The 12629-nt window shown below is 34.1% G+C and overlaps 1 protein-coding gene across 4 annotated transcripts in view; it reads left to right on the top strand.

Moving 5' to 3' along the window:
• The window catches only part of Fam126a (family with sequence similarity 126 member A), a 109071-nt gene that overhangs the window by 68177 nt on the left and 28265 nt on the right, over positions 1-12629 (top strand). For 2 of the 4 annotated variants that reach the window (XM_023709861.1, XM_023709862.1), the window contains exons 4-8: positions 3468-3527; positions 5474-5653; positions 6973-7053; positions 7540-7655; positions 8209-8304. In XM_023709861.1, coding sequence (XP_023565629.1) covers positions 3468-3527; positions 5474-5653; positions 6973-7053; positions 7540-7655; positions 8209-8304 — 533 coding nt within the window. The remainder of the gene's footprint in view (positions 1-3467; positions 3528-5473; positions 5654-6972; positions 7054-7539; positions 7656-8208; positions 8305-12629) is intronic. The other 2 variants (XM_004626460.2, XM_023709863.1) reach the window with 1 other exon arrangement.

The raw sequence follows: 12629 nt of genomic DNA, 5'->3' as shown, positions 1-12629 counted from the left end.
CATTTGGAAAAGGCAGCTAGGCTAATTGTAACAAGAATGCAAGACTAGTAAAAACAACAGATTTACAAGCTTCAAATTGTGTGTGTGTGTGTGTGTGTGTGTGTGTGTGTGTGTGTGTCTTACTGAGGACTGAATACAGGGCCTTGAGTCTGCTAGGCAAAGTGCTGTACTTCCAACCCATATGCATAGCCCTTTTTGCTGATATTGGAGAGTAAATCCAGGGCCTTACACATGTTAAGCAAGCATTCTGCCAGCTTTTCGAATTTTATTTTTGAAGCAGAGTCTCACCAAATTGTCCAGCATGACCTTGAACTAACTTAAAATTCTCCTTCCTCAGTCTCTCAAGTAGCTGGGATTACAGATGTGCATCAATTACAGTTGGCATAGGCCTTAAATTCTATTTTAGTTTAGACTTTCTTTTTGTACTTATATATGACTTTCTTTTTGTACTTACATATAAGATGACTTATGCTGATTATTATTTTAGGAAGGTGACCGTGGCAGATGGGTTGGAGAATGGAGAAATTGAAAGGGGAGACTAGGAGACTACCTATAAAAACAACTTATGATGGAGTTGTTGGGAACCTGAAGTTGGATAGGGTCAGTGGGAATAGAGACATACAGCATGGAAAGGAGTGTACTGAAGTGTATAATTCCTTTTATGCTTGAGTTTTATTTGTAGAGCTGTGCATCTTTGAAATGAAACTACCCGAACTACCCAAACAGGATCTTTTGTTACTTGAGCAATTAATCTCTTTTGGAAAGGGTATAGAATAGCCCTGCTTCCATTTATTATACTATGAAGTGCATTATAAATTTTAGATGCTGGAGGGATTAGTGATTTTACTGACAAACCAGCAAACTTTAACTGAAATAACAGCATTGAATGATCATATTTGATTTGCGCAGCACCCCTGGCCTGCAAAGTTTCTTGATGTCTATGTAGGTGGCCAAAAATTTTGTTTGGTTCAGAATTACATCACCAGATTAAGTATAGCTACATGTTGGCTTTTTAAAAATAACAAACTAAATCTTGTATATCATTTACTATTGTTTTTATCCTTTACTATTTACTATTTTGAAAAGTTTAAAATTTATTTCTTTGTTGAAATGTATTTTAACCAAGGTACTTTGGAAAGAGTTTATAGGATAAATTTCTGATCAGCTGCTTTAGTTTATAGCATTCCTTATATTCAGAAAACTTTAATGAATACAGCTCTAGTGGTTCAGTGTAATATTTTTAAAATTATTTTTTGAGAAAAATTTCTCGAACTATTAGGGTCAGTTTTTGGGTTTTTTTTTTTTTTTTTTTTTGTTTTTTAAATCCTAGGAGTGGCCAGATAGCTCAGTGGATTAAATTGCCTGCTTAGGCAGACGCAGGGGTCAGAGGTTTGATCCCCGGCCTGCCGTGCCACGTTCCCCCCCAACCCTGGGGTGCACTGAGACCGTGATCAAGACTGGGTATGTGGCACACACCTGTAATCCCAGCACTTGGGAGGCTGAGAACAGGAGAATCACTAAGAGTCTGATCTACGTAGTGAGACCTTGTAGACCCTGTAGACCCTGCACTAAATTAAAAAAAAAAAAATCCAATCTGTCACAGACTGATATTTATACCTAATATGAATGACTAATACACAACTTCTACTGCATGTGTGGAGCAACACAAATTTGATAATCCCTAGCTCACCTGTATCCTGGTCAATATGTCTGCTGATTACTCACTTGATTGTTGAAACCATATAGGGTGCCTGCCCATTAGCTCAGGTGTTTAAGTGCCTGCTGAAACAAAGCAGTCAGGCTCAGGATGCTGTGGTTCGATCCCCTCATCCTCAAGCCAAACCAGACCTGCCCTGAAGGCAACCTGAGCAGCTCCCCCCTAAAAAAAATTCCTTCTGTTGAAACCATATAAAGTTGCTTGAAGGTTTTAAATGTTGCCACTTGATTTCTATGTTTATATTGGTGGAGACTGATGATTTGTTTATGGTCCTCAGTCCATGGGTCATACTTTGAGAAGAACTGGGTTAGAAGATTTTGCATATAAGTTTGTTTTATGCTTTTATCCTGATTAATGTAGTAAAGACAGTGCATATTTCATATTCTTAAAAGATAACTTAGTTTTTAAGGGATATTTACATGTAGTTCTAAAATATAAAATATAATTTACTTTAATGTTGATCTTTAGAATATTTTGTGTCTGAATTTGGACATGTTCCTATAAGTTTAAGATGGTACATCATTTAGAGCTTAATAACTTCAAGTCTGTTATAAAAGTAGCTGGATTTGGTTTTGTGTGTATGGGGGGAGGGGTTTCTGGGGATTGAATCAGGAGGCTTGTGCATGGTAGGCATGCTATATTGGGGGGCCAAGGAGATGGCTCAGTAGGCGCTTGACTGGCAAATTCAAGGATCTGAGTTCAATCCCCGGTTCCGCAAAAAAAAAAAAAAAAAAAGAAAACGGGAGAATCACTATAAGTCCAATCTGTGTAGTGAGACCTTATAGACCCTATAGATTCTGCACTTAAAAAAAAAAAAAAAAAAAAAAAAAAAGCTATATTGGGCTGCAGCATCCCTAGACCTTTTTTATTTTGAGATAAGGTCTGGCTAAGTTGCCCACCACAATCTTGAGATTGTGATCCCCCTTCCAAGTAGCTAGGATTATAGGTGTGTACTAATGCACACTGCTAAAATCAGCTGTTTTTTGAAAAATACGCATACAATTTCTTTGTTTTAGGAGTAGGGAACCCAGGGTAAGCAGAAGTCAAGCACCATTTACTGATGGTATCTGAATAGTATCCTTCTAACTTTCTTGTATCTTTTTCTTACCCATGTTCATCAGTAATTGTGAAATACAAAACAAATGAACAACCCCCCCAAAAAAACCCCAGGATTCTTTTCTATTAAAGGACATTTTTATATCATATTTTCATTACTGGAAGTCTCTTTTAGGATGTAGACTTCTTACTTAGTAATGGGTTGTCATAAAATGTCATTTGTAAGTTGTTTTAGAATTCAGAGTGTACTTTTAAATGGAAAGATGATATATAGTGATTATGTTCTCATTATACTCATAAAAAGTCCACTTAATTAATAAATATATATTTAAGGTGCAGTTCTTCCTTAATAGAAATATTAAAGCCTAGTCACCATATATGAGGATGTTTCCTTGAGAAAATATTTTTTAAAAATTTAACTGAAACACTAGGAACATAATATGTTCTAATGGTCTATTGCTTGCCTCAAGTATATTCAAGTTAAGTATGTCAAACAGTGCTTATATTTCCACATTTTATGTTATTTCATTCTTTTTTTGACATTTTTCAGGTATGCTTTTAAAAGAACCAAAAAAACCTGGTCCTTCCTTATTTCTTGTGAAGGGTGTGATGTTGGTTATGATGGATAGCCTTTTTGTCTTGACTTCTTTAAGTGGAAAGTGTGGATAGTCATATTCTACCTATATTGTTGTAGGAATTGAACCAATTTGTGTCTGTAAAGAGCTTTAGAGGACAAGAGCTGACAGATGCTGATGTTAGTAATTTTATTTAATCATTTTGCAGTGGAATTTCTATCTACTTTTGAATCTGTCTTCATTTAGATCTCCTTTCATTAAGCAAAACCCCTTAATTTGAGATTTTAAAATGATTGTAAAGCCTCTGAGTGTATTTTGATTAAAATTAATTATATGTTCATGCAGATGTTCTTGAATAAATTTTCTAATAAGGTTTCATAATTTGCAAATACTTGTTAGACTTAATAAGTTTTGTAAATTGAATTAATCAAAGCCTGCCCAGGGATTTAGAGATAAAGGTTGTTTTACCACAAGATTACTGAGGCTTATCTCCAAAGAGATTTTTAAAAATTTTATCCTGGAAGCTAAATATGACCCTAAACATCTTTTTTCCTTTCCATCACTTCTTTTTTTAAAAAAATTAATTTTATTGAGAAACAAATAGCAATGAGACAGCTTCAAAACAGGTTAGTAGGACAGTTACAATAGTTAATACATTGCATATTGTTGTCTTTGTAGTGGTTATTCATAGTGCAAGATGCAGACATGATATCCTGTCCAAACACTATTAGTACAAATCTTTCTTCTCGTTGAATTAAGAGAAAGCAGCTGTATATCTATCCTATTTTGTATATACAGATACAAAATGGTCCTTCATTTATATACCCGTTTTTGTTTAGTTTTGTCAGAGATGGGGATTCCTTTCCATCCCTTCTAAACCTTTCTTCAAAATTTCTATACTAAAACCTTTGCTTGCCATCTATGAACAGAGGTAAATTGCCTCCTGGCCTCCAGTCTTCTGTCACCTTTAATGACTACAGCGGATGTTGTTGTCTTCTAAAGAACATTTTGAATTTGAAAGAAATATTTTTTTATGGAAGAGTAATAATTGGAAGTCATAAAATTTTTCAAAGGAGAGAATGGTTTGACTTACTCAAGATTTACTGAAGTGTAACTTTTGGTAAATCTTATATAAATATTGACTTTATACTCAGCTTAATTACATATCTAAATTATTTAATATCAAAATATCTACTTTAAATTGGTTTCTGTTCATTATAATAATAATAATAATTTTTTTTTGGCGGAACCAGGGATTGAACTCAGACCCTTGCACTTCCCAGGCAAGCGCTTATTCTACTCAGCCATCTCCCTGGCCCCTTATCATAATTATTTGTAGTAGATTCTGTTTATATTGTCTGTTAGTGAAGTATAGCACATTGCATATATAATAGCCTGATAGTATCCTTGAAAACTTAGTACCCTGTGAGTCTCTTGACATATTTGATTATGCTTTGTGTGTGGTAATTATTATATCAAGATAATACCTACAAAATTTTTCAAATCTTGCATTTTTTATTTTTAAAAGCAGTGTATTAAAGATGCAGTCAGCTCTAATAACTTGATAAAGTTGGGGCTCTGGTGGGAGAAGAAAATGTATAGATGGATAACTCCAAATTATGTCTAAAAATTACAGCAATGTTTAGATTACCCATGGGCAATTACCATGTTCTAAGCAGAGATCTAGATCTAGGGCCTTGTGATTATTCACCCACCCTCCACATCAATCATTGCTGCCAAGAGCTATTTAATTGAAAGCTCACAAGTGTTGCAGTAAGTGGCCAGGTTTCTCATTGTGATTTCTTCTCCCCTATTGCTAATCTTTTATATATTGGCATGTGATTTACCAGCAAAAAAGCACATTGAGGAAGAAACTTCCTATTATAATTTAGCTGTTGTAAGAAGTTAAAGAAATGTGGCTTTAATAATAATGCTACCTTAGAACAATATTTAAAGTTTTCACATGCTTCCATGTTTCTTTTATTGAATTGTTTGTCTTTCTACCAAAATTCAGGTTTATCAAATACTTTAGTAGTGAATAGTTTTGCTTCAGAAAATTAAATATATTCTAATAGTTAGCAATTTGAAGCCCAGATTGTGAATTAATGTTTTGTCTTTCTCCCAGTTGCTAGAACCAGTCTGTCACCAACTCTTTGAATTCTATCGCAGTGGAGAGGAACATTTGCTACGATTTACACTGCAGTTTCTCCCAGAACTGATTTGGTGCTACCTTGCAGTCTCAGCCAGCAGAAATGTGCATAGCAGTGGATGCATTGAAGCTCTCCTTCTAGGGGTTTATAATTTGGTTTGTATATATTGTATTAAAATGCTTTCTGGCAAAATCAAATATATACCTTTTACAACTATTTTGCATCTTAGTAAAGCTAAAATTTATTTTTTAAATATTCTCCCCCAAAATAACTTTTTACAGGGGAAGGAGCTATACAGGCATACATAGAACTATGTAAATACCTTTTTGGATTGATTTACTTCAATTGAAAAATCAAATCATTTCAGTTCTTTTATAGGTATATCTGAAAAACACCAGTGTTACATTTTAAAAATTTAAAACTTAGTATACATTAAACTTATTTATAAACTTTATGTTTCTGGCCCTCACAAAAAATTTAGGAGAGAGATTTAGCCTAGTATTCACCAGTCATAGTTCCATAATTAAGACTGTCTCCAGAGTTCACACCATTGGTATAATGTAGTTAGCATTACTAGTTTGTGTTATAATTGTGATGATGTTCTAGATACTTAATGTTTGTATTTCTTTTAAGATAGAAAAGAAATGTAAGGTCTGTTTCTTAATATACTTAATGTTTAAATCCTTAGTTGATTTAGAAAATGTAATTTGTTATCTGTAGAAGGCTACTATATCTAGCTACCTTGAAAATTGTATGTGACTTTTATTTTAGTGGGTGTCTTAGTTACATTTCTCTCCTTGCTGGGACAAAATATCTGACATCCAGAATTAAGGAATGAAAGTCTTATTTAGCTCACAGTTAATGGAGGTTTTAGTCCATACTCACCTGGGTCCAAGGCAGGGTGGCACATGGCAGAGGGCAACCATTCACAGTGGTGGAATATAACAAAGAGCAAAGGGTGGAGCTGCAGCAGCTAGCAAGCCTCTCTCCCCTCCTTATATTTGTATGCAGATTATCTACCCCAGGGCAGGGGTAGCACTCACACCCATCATCCCAGCATTGGATCAAGAATCAATCACAAACTCTAGAAGCCACACCATCACTGCTTGAGGCTTTCGGGGGACAACTAGACACAAACCATTAACAGTGGGCTAGATTTCTTTCATTTTTATTTTATTTTCTCTTTTCCTTATGTAGTACTGGAAATCAAACACAGGGGTTCTTGTATGTGAGGCAAGCTCTCTACTGCTGAGCTACCACCACATCCCTACTTTTATTTTAAAAGTAGGAGAGTGTGCATGTTAACTATGAGTGTTTAGGAATAGCTGACAATGGATTGTCATTATTTAAGGTTTTAATTTCTCTAAATTGCTTTCTATGTACGACTTTTAAAAAGTTGTGTAAAAATTAAAATTAGTTTTAAAATTAATGCATAATAGAAGTAAATACTTTAAATTTTTTTTCACTTTTCTAGGAAATAGTTGACAAACAAGGACATAGCAAAGTATTGAGTTTTACAATTCCATCTTTATCCAAACCATCTGTATATCATGAAGTAAGTGGCATTTTATTAAAATAAATTTTTGGGTCCTAAGCTTTGATGTTGTCATAAATTAGGGTATAGGTATCTAGCCAAAAGAAGTTGATAAATGCATTAATACCTTAAAGAATATAAATCATCATATAAAATATTTATTATTTCCAAAATGAAGTGAGAAACCAAAACTTTTAGCTTTCATATAAGATTTGACTAGAGATCTGTAGAAAGTACGCTCTTTTAAATACTTTCCTTTCTAATCGATAAGACTAATTGAATGTTTTTTGTTTATGTGTGACAATTATATACTTCCACTGTAGAAAATTTTGGAACCTATTTATTTACTTTTTAATTTTAACTTTTTAAACAGAATCTAGTATTCAGTCTCAATATTGTTACTATATTTGCTGTTCCTGATAGTTATTCTTCATGCTACATTTATTTTAAATATCACATTTTCAACCAGGCAACTGATCTTTCTTTATTTGAATGTCTTTTATTTAGCCTTCCAGTATTGGGTCCATGGCTCTAACCGAGAGTGCACTATCCCAGCATGGACTGTCAAAAGTTGTGTACAGTGGACCCCATCCTCAAAGGGAGATGCTCACAGCCCAGAACAGGTACACTATAGAGACAGAACTTCTTATGCTTCTGTACTGATTAAAAAAAGAAATTCTGGGGGCTGGTGAGATGGCTCAGTGGTCTAAAGCACCTACTTAGAACAAGCTTAGCAAAGCACAGGGACCGCGGTTCAATCCCCCAGCACCACATGCCAGCCAGCCCCGCCCCCTGATGGGCTGAGCTGGCCACACACACACACACACATAAATAAATAAAATTAAAAAATAAAAAGAAATTCTAGTGGGCAAATAAATAATGTTTAATGAATTATATATAACAGCTTACTATTTCATTAGGTCATTTTACAAAAGAGAAAAACATCTGGTTTGTCATTGTACTTTGCCTCAGATGTCATTTGGAACACCAAATTTTAGATGTGTCATATGGCTGTTATTTGGAAAGTCTCCTTGGTTCTCTTTAGTTTTTGTTATTGTTATACAATATTGTAAAAGTCTGTTCTAAAAGTAAGACTACCTAATAATGCCCTCTCTTTTTGTGGTTGGTTTCTTAGAACCGTAAAGATTGGTTGATATTCTTTTTGTTTGTCTCTAGGTTTGAAGTGTTGACATTCCTTTTGTTGTGTTACAATGCTGCCTTAACCTATATGCCCAGTGTTTCTCTTCAATCACTGTGTCAAATTTGTTCAAGGTAAATTAAAATTCAAACTTTCAGTTTAAATATTACATGCCTATTATTTTATGTAATAATTTGTTTAAAACATTAAGGTAAATTTTAGCCTACCCAACACATTGGGAATGCCCTATAAGTAGTAGCCACGAAAGGCATAATAAAGAATGTGAAGTTGAATAACACTTAAATGGATTATTTAATTAGAAAAGGATTACAGTATACGTTGTATCTGAAAGGATGGAATGGTTATGACTTGTGAATTTTTGAAACATGGTTTATTTTTATTGTTATTTGTTTTTTATTTTTACCGTGCTCTAATTTAGTGTCAAGAAATAAGAGCAGGGGGCCTGGCCCTAGCTCATTCCTTTAAATGGCTGCCTCCACAAAGCTGTCAGCCTCGGGTTGCTGGAGTTCGAACCTCACAACTCTCCAGCTGGCGAAAAGTGCCCTGAAGGCATTCGAGGAAGAAAAAAAAAAAGAAATAAGAGGGGCCGGGGAGATGGCTCAGTGGAATAAGTGCTTCCCTGGCAAGCGCAAGGGCCTGAGTTCAATCCCCAGTTCCGCCAAAAAAAAAAAAACAGAAGTAAGAATTTTTTAAGTTTTCTTTGCTTAGAAAGATTAAGCTGAAGTGTTCAATAAATTATAATATCATTGCTATGCATACATTTAAAAATTCCTTCTTTAAAATAATATTTAATAGTATATATGATATAATGATCATATGTACCATGTAGTATGTTATGACTTGCATTTGCTGAATATGACTGAAGTATTAACAGTGGCTATCTCTAAATGATAGAATTAATGATTGATTTTAAATTTTCTCTTTTGTGGTGTTTCTTTGATTATCTATGAAAAACATATTGCCTTTTAAAAATAGCAGAAAAAACACAAAAGACTGAAATAGTTGCCTTGGACAACTCAATAGGGAAACTATAGAATTAAGAAAGTATAGAATAATTTGCATTTGAGCTACTTATTTTGAAAATAAAACATTCAGGGAGAAAGTCTATTGAACAGTACTTAGAAATCAGATCAGCTAAAGCAAAACAAATTAATACACAAAACTTAATAATGAATATGATAGAATCATGCTGACCAGCTGGAGAAAGAAGTTAGCAGGACAAAGGGGATAACAGAGAAGGTGAAGTGGCAGGCAGGCACTTATGCCTCTGAGCTATCTCCCTGATTCCTTCAGATAATTATTGAATTAGAGCAAACATATATTTCCTGCCCTTGGAAGATAGTACCAATGTGTCATCTAACTCATTTACTGAGTCTTTCTTATATATTCCTTGCTTTAAATCTTCTTAAGGTAGAGGTACCCAGGTGCAAATTTCACAGATCTACAAAATTTCAAGAAAGAAAACAGAGTATTCAAGTTATCTACATAGTGTTACTAAATTTTATATTGCCAGGTTGTTATATTGTAAATATCTATCATCAGTGTTATTTAACAAAAGGGAGGTTTTGTTTTGCTTTTCAGTGCTGGAAATTGAACCCAGAGCCTCAAATATGGTAAATACATACTCTAGCACTGAGCTACATTCCTAGCCTCCAAGGGAGATTATAACATCTAAAGAAGATAAAGGTGGAAGAGGATGAAAATACTTTATGGATTAAAAATGGGACAAGGTTAGCCTTCCTTGTTTCTCATTGCACTGTAGCTCAGTAAAAACTGGATTATAGACTAAAATGTGTGTGAGGACCAATACTTAAGAAACACTAGTTTAAAGAATAACTTAATGCAGCAATGCAGCAGTTTTTCACTAGAAACACATGGCGAAGTCTAGGTCCTATTCAAAGAAGTGAAACACTGTCTTAAATAGTGGGATGCAGATACATATATCTACATGTAGTTAGTTGGTTGGTTATTTATATTTATGTGTAATGTGTATATTTTTAATTCCATTGAAATTCTAATACCAGGTTCTAATAAGAACCACTGTTCTCCAGACAAAATGGCACATGCTTTTAAGACCAGGAGGCTGAGGCAAGGGGATTGCAGGTTTGAGGTCAGCATGGGCAACTTAGATCTTGTCTCAAAATGAAGTTAAAAAGGACTGAGAATATAGCTCAGTGGTAAAGCACTTGCCCACATGCAAGCCTTTGGATTCAGTCTCTGATTTATTTTTATAATAATTTTTAAAATTAATTTATTTTATTTATTTATTTTTGTGTGTGTGTGGCCAGCTCAGCCCACCTGGGGGCAGGGCTGGCTGACTTGTGGTGCTGGGGGATTGAACCGCAGTCCCTGTGCTTTGCTAAGCTTGTTCTAAGTAGGTGCTTTAGACCACTGAGCCATCTCACCAGCCCCAGTCTCTGATTTAAAAACAGACCAAAAAAAAAAACAAAAACAAACAAACAAAAAAAAACATTAAAAAAAACCCCTAAATCTACTGTTATTTCCCTGAAACTACAGATTGGAAAGTTGGGAAAGAACACATGTCGTTTTTTTCTTTCTGTGTAACTAATGCACTACTTTTAAATATAATTACTTTTATAGTATGTGTAGCAAATTGCTACTGTGCCAGTTTTACCTAGCTAAGGAACTGAGTAATCCTTTAACAAAGAATGCAAGTAAAAGCTGCTTTAAAAAAGAAAAAAGAGAAACATAGATTGTTTAAAAACTAGCTATCAGATTTTGTCCAAGGAAGATTTTAGTGGAAATTTATTAGATTGATACCACAACAGAAATTGTCTATAAATGTTCACCAGCTCTAAGAAAATGTGTAGTGGAGGGTGGGAGTGGTGTCTAAGTAATCAAAAGCACTTAAGCTCTTCAATGCTACCTCTTAAGCCACAGAATGTTACATAAGAAAAAAACTATCAAATTGTCATTTCTGTCCTTTTTAATCATTTTAATTTTTAATTTTAGATTCCCTAGTACTGTCTTCTCAGTGGTAAAATGCAGCTATTCATTTCTCTTCATTCCTAGGCCAAGTCATTTATCACTTATTCTAGTTAGGAGATTAATACGTCTTAAAGATGAATCAGCAAGAACTGTCTATCTTTTACAATCCAATTAAAATGTTTCCTTCAACTATGTATTTGAGTGTGATTTTGTTTGGTTTTGAGACCATACACACTTGAGGAAAGTGATAGAAGTTGCAGTCTTTATTAAGTTACTAATTTTGAAGAGCAAAAGGCCAAGAACAGAAATATGCTCATTACTATTTAAATAATTCTACTCTTGGGCCAACGAAATAGTTCAGCAGTCTAAAGCACCTGCTTAGGCAATCTTAGGCAGGAGCAGGGGACTGTGGTTTGATCCCTGGCACCATGTGCCTCATCAGTCCTGCCTTCAGGGTGGACTGAGCTAGCAAAAAAAAAAAATAATTTAAAAAAAAAAAAAAAAAAAGAATAAAAAGAAAAATTAAAAAATCAATAACTCTCCCACCCTTGCTTTTCTCTTTCATTGCCTCTCCTCCTCAACCTGTTTCTTAAAAAATAGAACAGAAAGGGAAGATTTTTAAAATTGTTTAATTTTATTGCATAGTGTGTATCTTTTATCCAGATGGCTATGAAGAAGAACTGGACCAAATTTTAAATATTTCTTGAGTGAGAAATTAGAAAAACAATTGCTTCCTTTTAAAAGGTTGATTTGAATGTACTGTTCTGATGGTCTTACAGTCTGAGAATAGTAGTCAGCCTTCTTTAAGTTGTTTTATGTTCATGAATAGACAAACTCAGCACATATCCTCACTGGAATGGCACCTCTAGTAATGTTATATTTTAACTCAGAATATATTAACAGCAATCTCAGAAGTTTACTTTCACTCTGAGACAGTGAAAGACAGAGTGACAGGAAATTTTTCCTCACTTACAAATACTCAGAACTTCTCTAGGTAATGTGTTGAAAAAAAGCACTTTCCAAAGGATGTTTTAATTCATTTATTGGTACATGTTTGATATATATATATATATATATACCACATTTATCATAAAGAATTTGTATCTCTACATAAAATATTTTGAGTCTTTTTTCCCATTCCGCTTCCCTTACTTCAACCCTCCTTTCTCTCCTTATTTACAAAAGCTTTGTTTCCATTTTTTCTTGTGTACTTTTGAAGATTTTATTTTAATGTCGCTTAAGAACTTGGAACATATGTATTCGTGACCTCAAAGTAAACTTAATACAGAAATGAAAGTTATGCCACTCAGCAGCTCTTTTGCAAGGTCTGATCCTTATGTTCTGGATTTGTAATGGAAGAATCAGAGAACTTCAGAATAGAGGCCTCATGAACAGAAGAGTCAGGCATTCATGTGGCCAAAAACTTTATCACCTGAGTTATCTATCTATCTATCTATCTATCTATCTATCTATCTATCTATCTATCTAT

This window comes from Octodon degus, unplaced genomic scaffold (assembly GCF_000260255.1).
Source record: "Octodon degus isolate 3935 unplaced genomic scaffold, OctDeg1.0 scaffold00015, whole genome shotgun sequence".
Taxonomy (NCBI): Eukaryota; Metazoa; Chordata; class Mammalia; order Rodentia; family Octodontidae; genus Octodon; species Octodon degus.
Note: the sequence above shows the minus strand (reverse complement) of the source record. Positions and strands in the feature narration are given on the sequence as shown.